At 40.4% G+C, this 21,148-nt stretch overlaps 1 protein-coding gene across 7 annotated transcripts in view; it reads left to right on the top strand.

The window, feature by feature from the left end:
- LOC124144876 (protein PALS1-like) overlaps positions 1-20,534 on the top strand; it is a 129,453-nt gene extending 108,919 nt beyond the window's left edge. For all 7 annotated transcript variants that reach the window (XM_046514488.2, XM_046514497.2, XM_046514518.2 and 4 more), the window contains 10 exons: positions 1,618-1,809; positions 8,507-8,582; positions 9,207-9,292; positions 9,495-9,578; positions 9,821-10,023; positions 10,272-10,408; positions 11,174-11,335; positions 11,646-11,848; positions 12,407-12,520; positions 12,938-20,534. In XM_046514488.2, coding sequence (XP_046370444.2) covers positions 1,618-1,809; positions 8,507-8,582; positions 9,207-9,292; positions 9,495-9,578; positions 9,821-10,023; positions 10,272-10,408; positions 11,174-11,335; positions 11,646-11,848; positions 12,407-12,520; positions 12,938-13,123 — 1,443 coding nt within the window. In that variant the 3' untranslated portion in view covers positions 13,124-20,534. The remainder of the gene's footprint in view (positions 1-1,617; positions 1,810-8,506; positions 8,583-9,206; positions 9,293-9,494; positions 9,579-9,820; positions 10,024-10,271; positions 10,409-11,173; positions 11,336-11,645; positions 11,849-12,406; positions 12,521-12,937) is intronic.
- The last annotated feature ends 614 nt before the right edge of the window (positions 20,535-21,148 follow it).

Genomic DNA, 21,148 nt, shown 5'->3' with positions numbered 1-21,148 from the left:
TACTGTAGAAGATGTAACAAGCCACATTGAAAACAACATTCTAATCGATAACCGAAATGTAGAAATCCATTAAGACAGATTTTTGTCTTCATTTGTTTCCCCACCACTGTGTGCAGAGCATGTGTAAGGGCCTGGTACATCTGAGGCAACAAGGAGGCCTGTGACAGGTCATCAGGCTGGGCCAGGGAACCATGGACATGACAGATGATGATGGCGGCAGCAAACATTTGTACAAGACTTGTTGACATAACCAATAATAACTCTGTGGAACTGACCCGTCAATCTGGTCGTAATGTGGCCTGCTTTGTGGCCAACATGTGCCCAAATATTGGAATCTTGTTATGTCAATAAGATCAGCTTCGTATTTAATGTTTACAGTCATACTTTGTGACACACATAGTTGATTGTGTTGTCGGAGGAAAATAGTTCAAGCATTTAGCGCACTGTTTGAGGATATGTAATGCTAAGTAAAGTTGTTAGTGCAGACTGTGATATCTGTGAACATTTGTATTTAATGTTGAATACCCATGTTATTCTATGGATTTTCATTTACCTGCATTATGTTCATACTTCAAGAGTTATCTCCCTTGCTGAAGTTAAGTTGGCAGTGTTTGTAGAAACATATTCTGTTTACATGTCTGTCTATCTGCCTCTCTCCCAAAGCATGTTGAAATATCTGTATGAAACCATGTAGAAGTGGTCTTATGTGTTTTTAGAATTTAAGTTCTTTTTTTTACAGCTTTTAGTCTTACTCTTAAAAAAGCTTTGTTTGAAATATCTTTTTAAAACATTTCACACACATCATCCAAGTGCTGAAATAAGCGTGGTATTTAGAAAGTTCTATGGCCATTACTGACTACTATTTGTGGAATGTTGAAGCTGAAGCTAAAGAGAGCCCATGTTGTGTGGCGTATTTGTCCATCATGTAGAGTGTCTGTAAACACCTCCTCAGGAACCACATCACCAATGTTATTTGTTTCTTGTTTAACGCCTTAGCAATATTCTAGATTCATGATTCAGCTTCCTTCCATACAATCCAATCCAGTGATTGATTTAAAATCATAAGCCCCACAATGTCTGTGAACGATGACATGCAATCAAGTCACTCTGTCTGACCACCCAATCCATTCACTCACCTTGTGCAACAAGCATAGGTTGCTGGGGGCCGGGGGCCGGGGGCCGGGGGCACGGGTGGCCCAGTCGTCTTAGGCGCTGCGATTCGCTGTGCAGAGTTGCGTCCCTTGGGCACTCCAGAAACCTATGATTGTGGGTTCGAATCCCAGTTTGCCCCATTATGTTTCTAGGTGTGTCAGCACCATACCCGTGCTAGTGGGTTTCACCGAAGTGGTAAACGTCTGAGTCCTGCATCATTTCGGGCTTTCCTCCCACATTAAGCTGACGTGCCGTGATATAACTGTGATACTGTTAAAAGCGGTGTTAAACCAAACTCACTCACAATGCTGGGGGCCATTTCAAATACATCACCAAACAGGCTGAAAGCTAGCACGCATGTTTAATTCTTTATTCTCTTTGTAGTTTAACACTCCATACACCATGTACACAGACATTTTGTCATTAAAAGTATGTTTTTCTAATTATTTTTATTGTTTATTTCAGGGTGTATTGCTTGCACACGACTCTCTAGCCCAGCGAGAACACGAGCCAGTGACGGTGAACCATGTCCACGCCCTCCCGCACACACTTGCCCTCACCCAGCCCGATGCCAGTGAACCCCTTGAGTACCCCCTCATGCCTTATGGCGAGGACAGCGTGAAGATCATCCATTTAGAGAAGACCAACGAGCCATTGGTACGTGACTTGTACTCATGACATTGTTTATAGCAAGGTTTATTTCCTGTTGAACAGGGGCGGTCGGGTAGCCTAGTGGTTAAAGCGTTCACTGGGTTTGATTCCCGACATGGGTACAATGTGTGAAGCCCATTTCTGGTGTCCACCGCCGTGATATTTGCTGGAATATTGCTAAAATCAGCGTAAAACCATACTCACTCACTCACCAAATGTCAGCATGTGTAAATATTGTTAATTGTATTTGTCCCATATTTGGTATTTTCTATATTTGGTATTTTCTATATTTGGTATGATTAGAAACTGTGAAAAAACATAAAAAGATAAGTCTTCTGGTTTTTACTTCAGGAAGAAATCAAAATTTCATACCCATGATAAGAAGCAGAGTTGCATCCCTTAGGTGTGGCAGGAACCTATGATCGTGGGTTGGAAGGCCCGACTTGCCTTGATTGTGTTTCACAAATGTCTGGGGCCTGTATCACCTTCAGCTTTCCTCCCACATTAAGCTAACACGCTGAAATATTGTTCACAGTGGTGTTGAACACCATGACCCTACAAACTAAGTCTGTATTCCTTCACTCCAGGAAGTTAATTTCAACCTGATAAGCATATGAGTTTCTTAGAAATATATCTGAAATGAAATACAGTCATGGCTGTTAATTTGTACAACGCATTTGTTCAGCCCACTGGCAGAGTCTCTGGGAAACTCAGTCAGGCATGACGTCATGGTATGACAACAGGTATATGAGGTCAGGTGACTTGGGATAGGCCTAAGGTTGCCTTTTCAATATACGTACCTGCTTTTTCCCAGGCTTTATTGTTGGGAGGCACATTACCCATGTATATTAGTGTATTACCCATGTATGTAGGCCAAGCTGGTTGGATACAGGGTCTGTGGTATAGGTGATATATACAGGTGTATATAGTAAATACTTTTTAGCACTGGTCAGGTCAAGTCTTTGATGTAGATACATAAGTGTCAGAGATTAACCAGGGTCTATCTATTTTCTATTCCTTGGGATTCTCAGCTCAGAGCCTCACGTCAATTATTGATGTGGATTTCAAGAAGAATCAACCACTGACACCCCGAACATTGAGTGTATTTAACATTGAGTAGATATGTCACTTCTATCTAAAACATGCAGTCAACAGTTTTGAGAAATATTATGATTGAAACAGCCATACATTATTGCATCCCATAGGACTCACAATGTAAATTATTTGCATCCATTTAATTTGTATACAACGCAATATTCTGCATCCAGTATAACCTTGAGTGATATGTCATTATTTCCTAGCACCAGTTCGGTGTCATTGGGGGAGGTTTGATGTGGCTACTCGTGTCATATCTCCTGTATATCATGGTTCACTGTGGGAACACTGTCGGGGTTGGCGGCGGTGTATTGCCCAGTATTCCCCTATGTAGTCCCCTATGTAGTCTCACATGATAACTGCCATCACCCTAAGCTTGTCTGATTACAGTTCAGGAGGTGTCTCAGCATAATTGTGTGAACTGTGGGATCAATATTTTTCCTTAGTTCCCAAGACATTGATGTGACATGAGAAATGTAATTTTGACATCACCTACAATCCTTGCTTCATGGACTTGTTAAGGGGTAGCCATTAAGCTCATCCTGTCAGAATGTTCAATGGGGAATAACCATATATCTATCCCATGATAGTGTTTGACATTTTTTAAGTCAGATCCCAGCTACACAAAGTCATCTTAGCGCGATGATTGACATAACTCCCAAACTTACAGGTAATATGGACTCACTGTACGTTTAGCTCTAGTATCACATCGTTGGATGACAACACCCTGAATTTAGCATTGATAAAGAACCGTAAATCCAAGTTTATTACAGACCCTTACATTTTTGGGAATGATTGTTGTAATGCTATTGATCATAAAAAAGCACATGCTTGGATAAATCTTGGTAGTTTATTGTCCTAAAACTAAAATGAAAAAAATATTGAGACCATGTAATTGGAACAGAAACAACAATACTCTTACCATAATAAAAAAGAGAAAATCTGCTAAAAGAAGACTCGTTTGTACAATTCTGACGATATCATCAGTATGTGTATAAGAATATTATGATGATACCAGGAGGTTGTGAAAAGGTGAGTGTATCCTGCCCCACCAGTAGCACACATCACAGACACATGCAAAGGCAAGTCATGTCTTCACTTGAACAAACATGGGCACATATAGTACACGTCAAAATAGGGAAATGCATCAGACACCATTTTTGTCACTAAAGCGTCAGATATGGAAATTTCCTCCAAACATGTCTACGATAAGGCTTTTTGAAAAAAGTCTTTAAATGCTGTTAATCTTATCAAATCTCTTTGAAATCTTGGTGGAAAGAGCATGCTCCATTTTACCTCAGAAGTTGTGAAATGTAGACACCAAGGGCTGGAGCTGCTGCAAACTTCTCGACACAAAAAGACAGTTGACTTTTGGAAAGATGAACTCATCCCTTTTGGGTTTTTTTATCACCCGGAATCTTTATGCATTGAGGGGCCGTCGGGAAGCCTAGTGGTTAAAGCATTCGCTCGTCACGCCGAAGACCTGGGTTCGATTCCCGACATGGGTACAATGTGTGAAGCCCATTTCTGGTGTTCCTCGCCATGATATTGCTGGAATATTGCTAAAAGCAGCATAAAACCATACTCACTCACTCACTTTCTGCATTGATCTGAATATGACATGGATGAGACAGTATCAATGGTATCTTTTATTTCAGGTGGGTAAATCAATGGAAGGGAATTTGACCATTATTGGACATCGGATCATCGACATACACTGTATACCTGAGGCTTAGGTTAAACCAATCTCATTAAAATCAGACCTTAGTTCTCGCTACCGCTAAACAAAGATCTGAAGACATCCCATTAGGGGTCACGTCAGAACGACCTTTCATCCGACCAATCAGAGCGTCGCTTACCAGATTATGAAAGTGACAGTCGGAATGTGATTTCTAATCATGCAACCTTGAAAACTTTATTCCAAACGATAGTTACGGGTTTAACAACTGAATCAATACAATCTAGCCCATCCATTAGCCATTCCAGAATGTTCTTTTGTTCAGGTTTCAAATTTGTAATCCAGAATTTGTCAAAATATGTTTAGAAGCGTAGTCGCCAATTTGAAATTAGTGCCGTAAAGCACGAGAAAGCTGCCTTCTGATTGGTCATTCCATTGGTCGGTCAAAGTTCGCGCAAGGTCGGTCTGACGTGACCCGTAATGGGATGTCCTTAGATCTTTGTTTAGCGGTAGCAAGAACTAAGATCTGATTTTAATGAGTTTGAGGTTAAACATCGTAAACTTCCTGTGTTTTGACTCTGCCAATCTGAGCAGAAATTCTTTTTCACATGCATTGAGAAACATATTAGCAAGAAAGGGAGCACAACTGGTGGGAACCTCATACAACTTCTGTCTATCACACACGGACTGGAGTTGCAGAGACTCAATATTCTCAACTTTTAACATCACACACTGACAATTTTTTATCTAATTTACAAAAAGGCCATCCATTGTTCTGTAACCAATTCTGTCTGTGAGAAATGTGAATGTCTTCGGGTGAAGACTTTCGACTCCATTTCTTCGCCAAGCTGTCAGAGAACTAACCGAATTACATGAAACAGGGAAGTCGTAGATGTTGCGTGCTGTCACGACGACTGTAGATTAATAGCTGTGGCACCGAAGTCACAACACCTTGGTTACATGACAAACAGGGAGACTGGCAGTTTGGGGTCAGCTGCACAGTGTATATCACAAGGCCTTCGGCTGTTCTGTCAACAACAAGATTAAATAAGACAATTACTTTGTGAGTTGTGCTTTGACCGACAATACAGAAAGAAGTATAGAAGACAATGAGTTATGGTTGTCAAGGGAAATATATTCCCCATTTCATTGATATCTATGGAAACTGTTCTCATAGTCTCACGGAGACGGTGCTTACAGAGACAATGTGTTACCAGCGGAAATATCAGTTATGTTTGTTTTGATGACCAGTTGACAGACTGAAGGACATTCTTGATTCAAGGGGGCAGTGGGGTAGCCTAGTGGTTGAAGTGTTCGCTCATCATGCTGAAGACCTGGGTTCAATTCCCCACATGGGTACAATGTGTGAAGCCCATTTCTGGTGTCCCCCGCCATGATATTGCTGGAATGTTGCTAAATGTAAGACAGTACTCACTCACTCTTGATTCCAGGACAGATTGTTACATCACCAGTAACTGACTGAAGGGATTGGGTGGTTAACATGTGTGGATTGGGTGTCATAGTACCCAAGGGCATTGCTCGTGCTGACCACCACTGGTTTGTCTGGTCCAGACAATGATTCAAAGCCTGCACAGTAATATATCTTATATTTTTGGGACTGCAGAGTAAAATAACACTCCCTCACTCATTAAATCACAGTACAAGTTTTACATAACCAAAGTTGAGTCTGATCCAATATCAAGTTAGGACTTGGGTTAGATTTGAGATAAAATCAACATTGTTATGTTGCAGTTCAGTGTGGAAACAGGAGGTTAGACTCGGTCATAGGTTAGAGGTGAGATAGGACCACTACAGTGTGTGATAATTCTCAGGAACGTGGACATCATGGGTAGCAACAGTGGATGACCTTATCATCCAGTAATGGTGTACATAGTTGGCTTATCTTCCATGACAATAGAGAAGGAAGCCAGGCAGGTGCTTGCTAAGCCCCACCTTACGTCTGGAACATCTCACGAGGATGTTGGCACGTCTGGAACATCTCACGAGGATGTTGGCACGCTGCAACCCTGCTCTAGAGAACAGGCCCCTGTTTTCGCAGATCAATCGTAGTGCTGCAAATGTCTCGGTCAGATATTTCGGCGTAGGGTTATGACCAGCTTAGATTGCTTTTGTAAATGGGTCTCCATATTTTTTTTTATATGTTGAAAATTGCAAAACACAAAGTATCATGGTTAATTTTAAGTTTAAAAGGACTACAGACACCATGGCCTCTTTTTTGTTCCTTGTGGTTTTCCACTATCGTAAATCTATATTATAATATATAGCTCTTTATTGAGCGAGGAGCAGAGGAGCCTACAGCTATCAGCTAACTCTTAAAACAGTGGTTTGTTCCACAATAATCCGTCTGATAGAACCATATACAAATTTGCAAAAATAATGTTGACATAAATGCAATGTGAGGGTCAAAAAGTGCAGTTGAGGTGACTATGTTAGTTAGGAAGATAGTCTTGATGTATGGACATGCTAGGACATTTATGAGATACAACTGAGATATGCTTTGTTATTCAATCTCATGCCAACATGTATAAATTGCCAGCATTCCGTGCGATCATATATCACCCTGAGTATGATGGATATAACAAACTGCTACACTGGGATGCAAATGTGACAAGGGATATACGTCAGGAAGGATCCTTTTAAATATTTCATTTCACAATATGTTGTATTTTTTGTTTAACCTGGTGTCAGTTAAGAGAGGTAATAAAATCTCAAAATTTATGCCAAAATGAAAATTTGCCAACCATTACAGGAGGGATGTAATGCCTTGAAATTTACAGAGAAGGCCATTTATTCTGGCGTTTTAAGGGCCTGATTCTCCTCTCTGTTTGGGTTATTCTGATCAGGTCAGTTTGCATATCCCAGTTTTCTTTGTTCTCGGATCAATGCCTTGAGTGGACAAAACAACATTAGCTGCCGGTAAAGTTGTGGATTTTGTGCGACTTCAATTACTCCATTTTTGCCTCATTTCCATTTCTGCGACATAAAAACTCCCACCTTTGTAACAAGATGTTTGAAAGTAATGACTTTTTCTCCTCCAGGGAAAAAGTAGGGTGTTGTTGTTTTTTAAAGAAATACATTAACTTTGTAACCAACGTTTTTGTAATAATTGATTCATTAAGGTATATTATCTTTGTTTCACACTTGTAGACATTTTTCAAGAACAAAAATAATGTATGCATATTTTATTTAAAGATGAATGCATACTATTATTGTTGTGCCTAGATTTAATGATTTGGTTAGATTCCCCGATTTAGTCATATTATGACTCTTATTTGTCAGCCAAAACATGTGCTTGTGGGTTTCCCCTAGGTGGTAAACAGCTAAGACCTGCATTACTCTTAGGTCTTCTCCCACATCAAGCTGACATGCCATGATATGACTGATAATTGCTCAAATCTCAAATCTCAAATCTCCAATAAACCCAACTCACTCACTCCAAGATTCCACACACTCACTTGTTCACTTATATATTAAGGTCAAAAGCTGTGCAGTCAGATTTTCCATGATTTTTACATCCAAGATTTTTAGCTCCACTGTGAAACACAACTCACTCACTCACTCATCCCCTCACTCACTCGCGATTTTTTACTCCACTCTGAAACCCAACTCACTCACTCACTCACTCATGCCTCATCCCCTCACTCACTCACTCGAGAGTTTTTGCTCCACTCTGAAACAACTCACTCTCACTCAAGATTTTTAGCTCCACTGTGATCACAACTCACTTACACACTCACTCACTCGAGAGTTTTAGCTCCATTATCAAACCCAAAACTATCTCCTATACACAGGTCAGATGTTTGCTGCCAGACCCGCCAAGACTCCTAGTGCTTCTGTTGCTGGTTGTCATGTCAGCTCCTCAATGGACCTATATGTCATGTTCTATGTATGTGTTCTGTCATGTTACAGGGAGCTACAGTGAAGAATGAGGGAGACTCAGTGATAATTGGGAGGATTGTCAAGGGTGGAGCAGCCGAGAAGAGTGGTGAGTTTGTTGTTTTCATAAACTGAGTTCAAGGCTACGTTTAGTATCCCCTGTGAAGACCTGGGCTACAATTGGTCTTCAGACACCCTTGCTTGTCGTAAGAGGCGACTAACAGGATCAGGTGGTCAGGTTTGCTCACTTGGTTGATGCATGTCATTGCGTTCCAATTGCATAGATCGATGCTCATGATATCAATCACTGGATTGTCTGGTCTAGTCTTGATTATTTACAGACCGCCATCATATAGTTGGAATATCAATTGCTTGATAGGCATTACTTATAAGTTGAAGGATGACAAAGTAGACACAATTTATAGATAACAACTTCTTTATTTACTGTAAATGCTGGAATATTGCTGAGTGCGGCATTAAACATTCATGCAAATTATATCAGACATTCTTCATGGGGATTCAGGAGTCAAAGAATTGGCCATTGCCTCATGATGTCATTATGATCATTCTGACAATAGAGGATAGTTGTTAATTGTGTGACATGTGTCATCGTACCCGGATGGTGTGGATTGTTGCTCATGCTGTCAACCACTTGTTTGTCTGGTCCCAGATTATTTACAGTATCATGAATAATAGCTAGTAGCTTTATGTGTAACTTTGTTTCTATTGTCAGGTTTGCTTCACGAAGGAGATGAGATACTAGAAGTGAATGGCATCGACATGCGCGGCAAAAATGTCAACGATGTATCTGAGATGCTGGTTAGTAATGGAGATTGTTTCAGACTGGATATATTATTCCAGAACCTGTGTAATTTGAACAGTAACTGTATAGTGACTAAACCTGAACTGTACAACTTGTGGATAATCAGTGATAATGATGTTCATTGTTAGCTGTGTAACACAGTTTTACTATGTAGATATGTGTCTATGTTCAATACTAATTACCTACTACTGTTTTCAGGCCTATATGACAGGGACAATAACATTCATGATCATCCCGACGCACAACTACGCATCACCCAAACCAGCCGCCCGACCAAAAGCAGTAAGTACAGAAAGACCACTAGAATTAATTGCATAAAAAAGTAATCATTTCTTTGTTGCCTGATGCCGCACAAACAATTTTTTAAATTTCAAAGAGTTTCTGAATAATTTTTAACTTATATACATTTTGGAAAAAAAATGTCCATCATATGAATATGTTATTCATTATGAATATGGTGTTACTAATTATGAATCACAACAAATGTTTACAGAATATAGTATGTACGTGGTGATGTTCTGCAGGTGCACCTTCGAGCCCTCTTCAACTATGACCCTGAGGACGATGCATATATCCCATGTCGAGAACTGGGGCTTTCCTTCATGAAGGGAGATATCCTTCATATCATCAACCAGGATGATCCCAACTGGTGGCAGGCATACAGGGAAGGCGAGGAAGAGCACCAGTCATTGGCCGGGCTTATACCCAGCAGGCTCTTCCATGAACAGTAAGTGCCGTAATCACTGGCCGGGCTTATACCCAGCAGGCTCTTCCATGAACAGTAAGTGCCATAATCACAGACAGAGATGGTATGGTAGCCTTTGTTACAACTCCACTTTGGTACAATTTGTGTATCACCTGTGTCCTCTTTGGTACCAGTACAACAATTCTTTTAGACTTGAAAAACACCCTTGCTTTCCTGAAATAGGCCGATTTTAACCAATTTTGAGACGGGATTGTGTGTTGTTGTTACAGACGTGAAACACTGCGTCAGACCATGCCAGGAGACGGGAAGGACGCTAAGAAGAAGGGGCGATCGTGTGTCTGTGGAAAGAGAGACAAGAAGAAGAAAAAGAAGAAACGCTCCTCCCTGTACACTGGGGCTGACGAGGGTAGGTGCCATTACCTTGTGTGTCCACTGTCAGATCCAGCTGTGGGGTGGCAAACGCCGTTGTCAGACACCTTACATGTTGAAATGTGCCCTCGGCCAAGTCACTTCATGACTTGGGTATTATGTGCATCCCCTTTTTCAAAATCCTGGATCTGCCTCTGGTGTCTGGCATGCGTTATAAGCAATTTACAATGAAACCCCATTAACCCAGACAGTACCCATTGGCATAATCTGGATTAATGAATCACCTGGACAAAGGGTTAAGCGCCCTCTGTTATTTGTTATGGATGTGAGGAAGGACGGGTCTTTGGTCTAACAGGGTGAAGTCAGGATGTGATGCAACTTAGATGTAATAACCCAAAATGCGATTATGTTTGCAGTTTGCAGCTTAAAGTGTTGGTTTGTAAGCTAAGTGGTTGAAGTGTTTTCTTACTCTCAATACCAAGTTTGATTCCTGGGCCCCACATGGTTGCTTTGTGTTACAGCTGTTGTGATATTCCAGTAATAGCAGAGTTATTCTCACACACATATAACAGAATATGCATGATATTCAGTTATTTACAACATAAGTGTTGATGGTGCAGGTTTCCTGTTTGCCACATCGCTTAAGATGCCACGTGTATTGGGTTAAATCCCTGATTCATACTATCTGTGAACTTGGTCTGTCAGCGCCATATCTGTGCTCCTGATGTCATACCCTTTAGTTATTTTCCTGTTCCACTGCATGATTTGTGGATGCCCTGAACATTGGTATTTATATTTGCAGAAACTGAAGAAATCCTCTCATATGAAGAAATGGTTAAATATTTACCTCAGCCGAACAGAAAAAGACCAATTGCCTTAATTGGCCCTTCTAATGTTGGGAGGGCGGAGCTCAGACAGCGTCTCATGGAGTCTGACTTTGACAGATTCGCTGCTGCTGTTCCCCGTATGTGGATTTACTCTGTAGTTTCTCACACAGTCATTTATCTGAAGCCTGTGATTTTAAATTTTATCAGCAGAAGGATCAGAATTTATCGTTTTCTAAACTTTTTACTTAGCATGTTTGTCTTTCTTTGTCTTAGTGTATATGTATGTCTAAATTATATAACAATTTAAGTGTTAACTGTACATACATAATTTCATAAATATACATTAATATTTTGTGTTGTAACTGAAATTCGTCAGATGTTCAGATGTAAGATGGTTTTGATATTAAGTGCCGCAATAACCAGTGGAGTTCCTACATATCTTGACAGACACGAGTCGAGTCCGCAAACCTGAGGAAATAGAGGGCAAGGACTACCACTTCATCTCACGCACCATGTTTGAGGCGGACATCTTGGCTCAGAAGTTTATCGAGTATGGCGAGTTTGAAAAGAATCTGTATGGCACAAGTCTGGAGGCTGTGAGACAGGTGATCCACCAGGGGAAGATCTGCGTGCTCAATCTCCATGCCGACGTAAGTATATGCTCCATGTGATGCTCAACTTCAAGCTGATAGACTCTTATAGGTGAGGTGAGGGAAAATGGAGTTTAATGTCGTGTTCAAGTTTATTGCACATATATGGCAACGCACTTATGTAGCAACGTGTGTGTGGCTGCGTGTACTAGTCCGGACTAATGCCGATTTTATAGCGCTAGCCCACTGAGATATTATGCCTCAGTTTAACATAAATACCCCTCTTAGACACAGTATACTGACTCCGAGCCGACCAGTCCTTGTTTTAGCCCCTTAATGCCCAGCACCAGACAGGGTAACAACAAGTACCATCTTTTGACATCTATTGGTATGACGCAGCCAGAATTGAACCCCGGATCTTACGCTCTCCTGGACACTCTAATAGGGATGAAATATAGCTGTTGAACTGTAAATTGATTTTGAAAGTAATTATGGTTTGTAAACATGATGGACACTGTAGGAAGGGAGATAACTCTTGACAGAATGCTGTCAAGCTAAAGTTAAAAGTTACCAAGTATACTAACATCTATACAAATGGTTTTCCTTTTTGTTTGCCAGGCTGTGAAACCGCTGTACACATCAGACCTGAAGCCTTATGTGATATTCGTGTGTCCCCCGAACCTGGAGAAGCTTCGTGCTGTGCACGTTAAGCTGGGCAAACCAGCAACACCGGTATGTATACGTCTCAACAACAGCGTAGTCAACATTCTAGCAACTGAGATAACATGTTCAAGGAAGTAGTCCCACCTAATCTGACAAATCCTTTTGTAATACAAAAGTAATTTTCAATTATTCCATTAAAATAGGGGTACAGGGGGCCGAGGCAGCTAAGACACTGGAATATGTTGTACAGAGTTGTGTCCCTTAGCCATGACAGGAAACTATGATCATGGGTTTGAATCCCCACTTTTTTTCTCCCTACCATTTCACATTTTGAGGCAATCCCAAGATGTATATGAAATTGTAATTTTTTAATTTTTTATTTGTTTCAACTCACCAACCTGAAATTTTGGACTGAAAATCCCTAACAGCCACCCCAACCGCACACACCTCAATGTCTAGCCTTAAGCATGTATATTTGTTTACCAGGATGACGAACTCAAGGACATCATAGAGAAGGCTCGTGAGATGGAGGACATATATGGCCATTACTTTGACTACATCTTGGTCAACCAGGACCTCAACAGGGCATACGATGAGCTCCTTCAAGAGATCAACCGCCTCGAGATCGAACCACAGTGGATCCCGAAACCTTGGGTAGACACATTCATGTGAGATGACCGGAGGCTGGTTGGCACTTGCTTCGGCAATACTTCATTCATGGATTACTGTGACCTGTCTGCTTCATGTGCTACCAGACTAATGTGTGCTCGGACATAGGAGTGATGAAGCAGATACAGAAACAATGGGATACTCCTGTGATGGTCATAGGACCACGTTATGAAGCATATAACTACGCCAGAGTGAAAGGTGGCTGGTATGGTATGTGATCAAGCTGTGAGAGGCCAGCTCACAATCAATATGTACATTTGAACCATGGATGATGTCTAGTGTGATAGTTCTGAGTTCATGTGACAAGATCAGCATTAGCCTTATTGAGGGCCAAACAGGCAGAAGCGCATCCACAGTTGTGAATCACTCAACACAGGAACAATGTGACTGGTTCATAACGCTACTATCAAATAACTTCAAGTGTATATTGAACAGAAGACAATGTGAACGCAGCTTTCTAATACCTTCCAGTGTATAAGGAACTGAACTGGGTGATTCGACACAACAGAGGAAGTGTTCTGTATTTAAACAAGGAAGCCTGATGGAACAGATGACGATGAATGGGATGTTTCTAGGACTGATGTTTTTAATTGTGACAAGCAATAATCAAGACACCAGACAATGTGAGGTCTGATGGGAATAAATCTTCATAACATGCTACTCGGAACATGTGCACTGTCCCTTGTGTATAAACCATGCTCAAAAGGCATCTTGTTACCATGGTTACACCATGTATCTTGTCTGTGACATATAACTTCATTTTGGGAGTAATCCTCCTGGTTGCATTGCACAAGTTCAACCCATATAATATTCATGTTTCACTTCTCTTCCCGTAGCTTTCTCCACAATCAAGATGATACAAGTACGAGGTTGTGCCTTATACAGATCTGTTACCATGGTTACCAAAGTTTTAATTCTGTTATGAGATGGTTAAAGAGGTTTATCATTCAGTGGCTGTGGCCATGTTTTTCACCATGGTTGCTGTTGTGACGTGGCCTGCATGTCTCACAAAGAGATTGACATGACAGACACATGAATCCGTCTACATCGGAATTTACAAGTATGAATATTTTACTTGAAAGAAATGGTTTTATTTGTTTTTGCAGATGATTATGGTTGAAATATTTTTAATCGATCTAATTTTTGAAATAGCTACTGTGGTCAATAGTGTTCAAGGATGTACGGTCATTGATCATAGGTAAGTCAGCAAAATGTAACTCTAGGTAGGGTTCAAGGTCAGTGCAGCAAGACTAAATTTCATTATGTTACTTCTTCCAAATTTATGAATTAATGTTCATAATTTTGATGGTTCCCTGTTATCAATGTCGCAATGACACCAAAATTCATGACATGGTAACATTTTTTGCATGGTGTCGTGTGGAAGAAATTAAGGGTAACGTTACATGTCTGTCATGCTGGATGATTCTAAACAAAGAAAAGGTATAATAGCAGACACAATTATGAAAAGTTAGGGAAATGAGGCTTTGAAATGGAATATTGAAAAGTCTGTTTGTTACACTGAGTTAACTTAGAGCCTTATGGAGAGGTACATCATGTGAACTTGTCTATGGCCAATGAGTGTAGGTTTTAGTGTTAGTGCATATTCAAACTTCAGAACACATGGCCCCAAGAGATGGCATCCTCTGTATCCAGAGCATCATATCTCCAGTCTATAAACAAAAACTCCCCGGACCCATTCGCCTCCAAGACGTTGTTTCAAAAGTGACATCACCGCCTCCATTCCTCATTTCACAAACTTAGTACAGAATTCCTTTTGCTCATAAGAGTAATTTGATTGGACAGCTGTATTTACAGTTGTGAAATTCGTATCCCGCTCAAAGAAGCTATGGTGGCAAATGGGTCCAGGGTTTTTATAATGATAGAATGAATATAGTACCCTGGATAATCGAGGATGAAAAGATAGCTATAGTCAATAGGTTCATGTTCTTCATAAGGTCAGACATTAATTATTCAAGGTGCTAAGGTCACTGAACTTGGTGTGTGAGGTCGCAAGCTGACCTGTGCAGATAATATTTATGCGTTATCACCCCCTCATCCCAATCCATGAAGCACATGTAAACATACAGCATGCATACAATATACATTATGCAATAATGCCATTGTCCATCAATAACACTGTCTTCCATACCATGCAAATAGGCCATGATATATGTCTGCTGTCAGTAGGAATATTATCATGAAGGTGTCCATCATTCACGCACCTGACCTTGTGTGTGTTGGGCATCAATACGGGCTGTAACTGACCCTCAGAGCTGCACTCTGGACACCCCTGAAACACCCCGAGACACCCACACCCTACCCCTGGAACACCCCGAGACACCCACACCCTACCCCTGGAACACCCCGAGACACCCACAAGACCCTGCTGGGACACACTGTTGCCCATATACTAATGACACACATGTTCATCTTGGCCCTGACCAGTTGCTTGTCAGGAGGGGCATGGGCAAAGTAGTAGGTCGGGTAGCCTAGTGGTTAAAGCGTTCGCTTGTCACGCCGAAGACCTGGGTTCGATTCCCGACATGGGTACAATGTGTGAAGCCCATTTCTGGTGTGCCCCACCATGATATTGCTGGAATATTGCTAAAAGCAGCATAAAACCATACTCACTGACTGACTAGTTGTTAGGCATAGAGTTTCTTTTTAATTACTACTCAATTTTGATGGGGATACTGTGGTATTTATTCCGTGCTTGTCACAATTGGTATGTTTATCAGTGGAATTGGCTGACCTTGTGTATAAGCCGACACCACAATTGACCCATGCAATCCCTTCCTAAATTATCCACTGATGACAAGTAGTACCATTGTCATAGAATAATAGGAAAATATCTGCGAAAAGTTGAGTAGTATCAAAATTCCTGGGTAATCGATAAATTTGACATGTGTTTAAATAATGCCTAGCAACCCTTTTTTTAATTGTATTGTTTTCGTCATCAGTCACCTTTATTGTATGGGTTAATCAAATATTCCATACCTGGGAATGGACTGGGTCTTGAATACAGCCCTGCAGGGTTCAGGGTACAGCCTGTGTCTTCCACCAGTGCATGACTAGATGTTGTTGTTTGTGTATTGTACAGCACACAGGATTCATAACATCATACCAAGTGCACACAGGTATACATTCATCACAAACATAGAGTAACATATATTTTCTCATATCCCAGAAGCTGAGATTATGTATGTCTTGCGCTGTGGAGAAATACCGTATTCACCATATTAAGCACCCTGCTCCAATAACCTTCCCTACGAATACTGTGAATTTAGACAGTAGGTCAACAGGAAAAGAGTGTGAACAAAATTTACTTGCATAACTACTTTTGTTTTGCTTCTCCTGTGAAAGTAGATAATTCTTCTCAATGGAAATATTTCAATTTGAGACAGATTCAGCAAAGTTCTAAATGTGAACATTTGCAAATGCTGGCATTTAACACACAGTGAAACTATCGTAATACAAATCCCATTGATCCTGATCAAGTCCTGATTTAGTTTACTCTCAGCAACATCTTTATATAAACAAAGTGCACTGTTTCACTGTATACAGTACAGACCTGCCATTGGAATATGTGTGCTAGACTGTTCTTTCATATTCATGCTGATGTATCATCCAAAACTTGCTTCCGCAGGAGATATTGCTTGGGTGAAATCCAGTATTATCTTCCAGGAGATATTGCTTGGGTGACCTCCAGTATTATCTTCCAGGAGATAATGTTTGGATGACCACCAGTATTATCTTCAAGGAGATACTGCTTGGGTGAGATCCAGTATTATCTTCAAGGAGATACTGCTTGGGTGAGATCCAGTATTATCTTCCAGGAGATATTGTTTGGGTGACCTCCAGTATTATCTTCCAGGAGATAATGTTTGGATGACCACCAGTATTATCTTCAAGGAGATACTGCTTGGGTGACCTCCAGTATTATCTTCAAGGAGATACTGCTTGGGTGAGATCCAGTATTATCTTCCAGGAGATATTGCTTGGGTGAGATCCAGTATTATCTTCAAGGAGATACTGCTCAGTTACTCTCTCAGTTACTATCTCAGTTTTTGCAGGCCATTGTGACTCCTTTGTTATGATGTCACAATCAAATGGCATCACTAATCTCTCTGCCACTGAAGTTGGTCAGCTGTATTGTTTACAAGATGGAGATGTTGGAGGAATGATTTTGGATGATATATTGAATCTCACCCGAGTGTCTTTTGATATTAGATATATCCACACTTGTTGACAAACATTTATGACTCACACTTGTGTGGATATGTTTTATATCAAAAGACACTCAGGTGAGATTCTCTATAGGTCTGATATTGAAAATCAGAAAACATATACCAGTATATGGTCTCTTGTTAAATTGAGTATTTTCAATATTGAGTTATATTATTTCAGTGTTAAGTTGAATTATTTCCGAGACAGTCGAATCTTGTAATGTTGAACTCGTGAGGAGACATCAGGGGAATATTATGTTTAATTTGGACACTTGGGTCTCGCAAATGAGTTTGAGACAACAGGGAATTCGACACATCCAAGTTTGACAAACAAGGTTCGACTGTAGTTGTAAAGATTCTTCTAAACCAACATTTTATAGTGCTGGTGAGACTTTAAGTGTCGTAGGGCTGAGACCGAGGTTGACAGTGTGTGTTCTGTGGTTGTAAGTGTACAAGCAATGTAACAGTCTTCTCAGTCCATGCCTGCTGTGTCAAGATAGCAACTGAATTGTTGCAGAGAAGTATCTGAAAATGAGGGGAGAAAATTGGGCAGAGTAACTGTCAATTTTGTACGATACTGTACGATACTGCATGTGTTAATAAATATATCAAACAGAGTAACACATCAGAAATGAAACTGCCATTAATTCAAAGAATTAACTTTTTATCCATTTACATTTTTCAGTGCTTGTGACTAAAATACATATGTGTATATAGAAAATATCCTTATACTCTGAAAAAATGAGATTAATTGATATTTGTTTTTAATTATCAAGTTATGAACTTTCTGCAGTTGATACACATTGAGGATCACCGTTGACTCTGGTACCTTGATTTCAACAATCAAATTTATGCTGTCTTGTGTCCTTATGAATGTTTTCATGGATACAAAAATGTCCTGTACATTTATAAGGATTGAAATGAGTGTGGATGTCCCATGTATTGGTTGCTTGACAGCTGTTTCCTTCAGTGTGGTCTCAGCTCCCTGTAGATTGCCTTGCCTGTGTACATTGCCAGCTTATAAGGACCCTAAGAGTAATTAATCACTACCTCAATGACAATGTACAGTAAATCAAGAGATGTGTCTTCAACAGCAACATAAGGCCTATGTAGCATGTGTTTGGCTTTTATGTTTTATTTGTTGGTTTACAAAATTTGGTGGCTAAAATTCAATGTAGATGATCAAATTTTAAAATTCATAATTAATTGCAACTTTCATTGTACTGCTGCTTATGAATGAAAACGAACTCGTACACGGTAGTAAGATTGCAAAACGATACCGAAAGACAATAGATGGGTGTTTTGTTAGAATAACTATTTTTAGACATGATAGTAACTTTTTCTCACGATCAGCGGTGATAAAATCTGGCATGTATTTTTTTTCATTTCACCTAGCTGTAAAACAGTCAGCCGAAAATAAGATTGTCAAGTCTTTTTTCATCTTCTAATTTCAGGTTGTTTTTTTTGTCAGTTGGACTTGTAAACCAACTAAAAAAAATATAAGGCCTTAGATGAAATAAAAACATGTCTAATGTGACCCTTCTACCTACTTTCTTACATTAGTAGAACGATACCTGGGATATTTTTATTTTATTATATTGCTACAACTTTTTCTTTCATTTTCCAGTCTTAGTGGTTAAAGCCTAGTGGTTAAAGCGTTCGCTCGTCATGCCGAAAACCCGGGTTCAATCCCAACATGGGTGCAATGTGTGAAGCCCTTGGTCCCCATGCGTGATATTGCTGGAATATTGCCAAAAGCGGCTAAAACCATACTCACTCACACTCATAGCTGGAATATTGCTAAAAGCGTCATAAAACCATACTCACTCACTCATACAGCTGGAATATTGCTGAGTGCTGTGTTAAACTACAAATAAACAAACTTGTACCTCGTTGGCCAACAAGCAAGCATCCTCCATTGCCATATTCATCCTCCCTTGCCCATCAGTGGCTTCTCTTCAAATAAACATTATTAAAATAAACGTCCAAATATGATTGCCCTATTACCTGAACGAAGCATTACTGCTTGTGTTCTGGTGCCTGCCCATGGTGTGGGATGGATGACATGTTGCCATAGTTACCTCTCATGTTCCTCTATATGTCTTTGACTTGCATGTTGTCTTGCCCCAGTGCCAGTATTGATGTTAATCTGTCCCTGCACCAGTAGACTATAGTATACAATTCATTAGGATTGTCAAATTCTCAAATGGCCAAGATGTTAAAGGTGCTGTGATTCGCTGTGTTGAGTTTCGACCCTTAGGCTTGCAGAAACCTACCATCTTTGGTTTTATTCAACCGATTATGTTTCTAGGCTTGTCACCACCAAACCTGTGCTTGTGGGTTTCACATAGACGGTAAACATCTAAAACCTGCATCACTGAGGACTCTTTCCCACGTTAAGCTGACATGCAGTGAAATACTGTTCAAAGCCGAGTCCCCCTGCTGCGATATGGCTGGAATAATCTCACTCACTCACTCAAGCCAAGCTACCTAGCAATATCATCACTACCAACCAATGGAGATATAAATAGCCATATTGTGCTGCTATTTTGACTCTTTGGTTATATATTGGCCAATCAGATTTCCTTCTAATAATATATGCCTTTGATATATACCACTCAAATAAAAGTTAAGAACACCCAATTCTTTCAGATTACTATAGTAAATCTGTCAGGCATGAAAGATTAACTATAGTATGTTATGAAAGAATCTTTTGAGTCACATATGTCAAGCATAAAAACCGGAAATTGTTAGTGTGTGCTGGTGCAAGGACAGCGCCCTCTGTACCTCTTGTCCCTGTGTACATAGCTATCTTTATGTCCTCTGTACATCCTCCCTCCTTAACCCTTGACATGCTGACACCCTCACCTACTCACTATATACCTGGAGAAGCAATATGCTGAGACTCATAGGGTCAATATGTTGTTTATACATTGTTATATAATAGCAAACATATCCCAGTAAGTTCCCTTTAACTGTACATATATGTTTCATTTCAAGGAATTCCCCAACTGATGGATTTGGGGAGTGTCTATTTATCAAAGTTTATTATATTTTTACTAGATTTTGTAGAGTTGTCCCTGCTCTGCCACAAGATCAACATAACCGACTTGTGTATATGTCAGTTATTTTATGCCAAGGGGAAGCATATCATAATTATCAAATCATGAATAAATATATAAAATGTATGGTTCGTTGGTTGTCCCTGGAGGAGACATGGAGGACTCTGGATGTTCATTTCTTGCCTGGCTCTCATCACATGGCAGCAAAACAACACATGTCTGCACCATACTTACTGCTCATGGTCAGAGATCTGCATCACTTTGAGTGAGTGAGTGAGTGAGTTGGGTTTTCGCCACTTTTAACAGTATTCCAGTTAAATCACGGCGTGTCAGCTTAATGTGGGAGGAAAGCCCGAAGTGATGGTGGTCTCAGACGTTTACCATTTCGGTGAAACCCATGAGCAAGGGTATGGTGCTGACAAACCTGGAAACATAATCGGGGCGAATCAGGATTCAAACCCACAATTCAAAGGAATTGCAGCACCTTAGACGACTGGGCCACCCGGGCCCCCTGCATCACTTTAAGATTCCTCCCACATGAAGCTGACATGACGTAAAACATCTGAAATACTGTTCAATGCAGGAAAGCAACTCGCAGCATTTCTGAATTCTGAAATGATATTCGAACCCTGGACTTAACAAATCGAGGTTGGACCCCTCATGAATGGAGGTTAACTCCGCCAACAAGCTGACAAGGTAAGGATGTGATCTGTGGGATGATTCCAGCACACCATGTGACA

The sequence above is a fragment of the Haliotis rufescens genome, unplaced genomic scaffold (genome assembly GCF_023055435.1).
Source record: "Haliotis rufescens isolate VD_foot unplaced genomic scaffold, xgHalRufe1.0.p SCAF_3, whole genome shotgun sequence".
NCBI lineage: Eukaryota > Metazoa > Mollusca > Gastropoda > Lepetellida > Haliotidae > Haliotis > Haliotis rufescens.
Note: the sequence above shows the minus strand (reverse complement) of the source record. Positions and strands in the feature narration are given on the sequence as shown.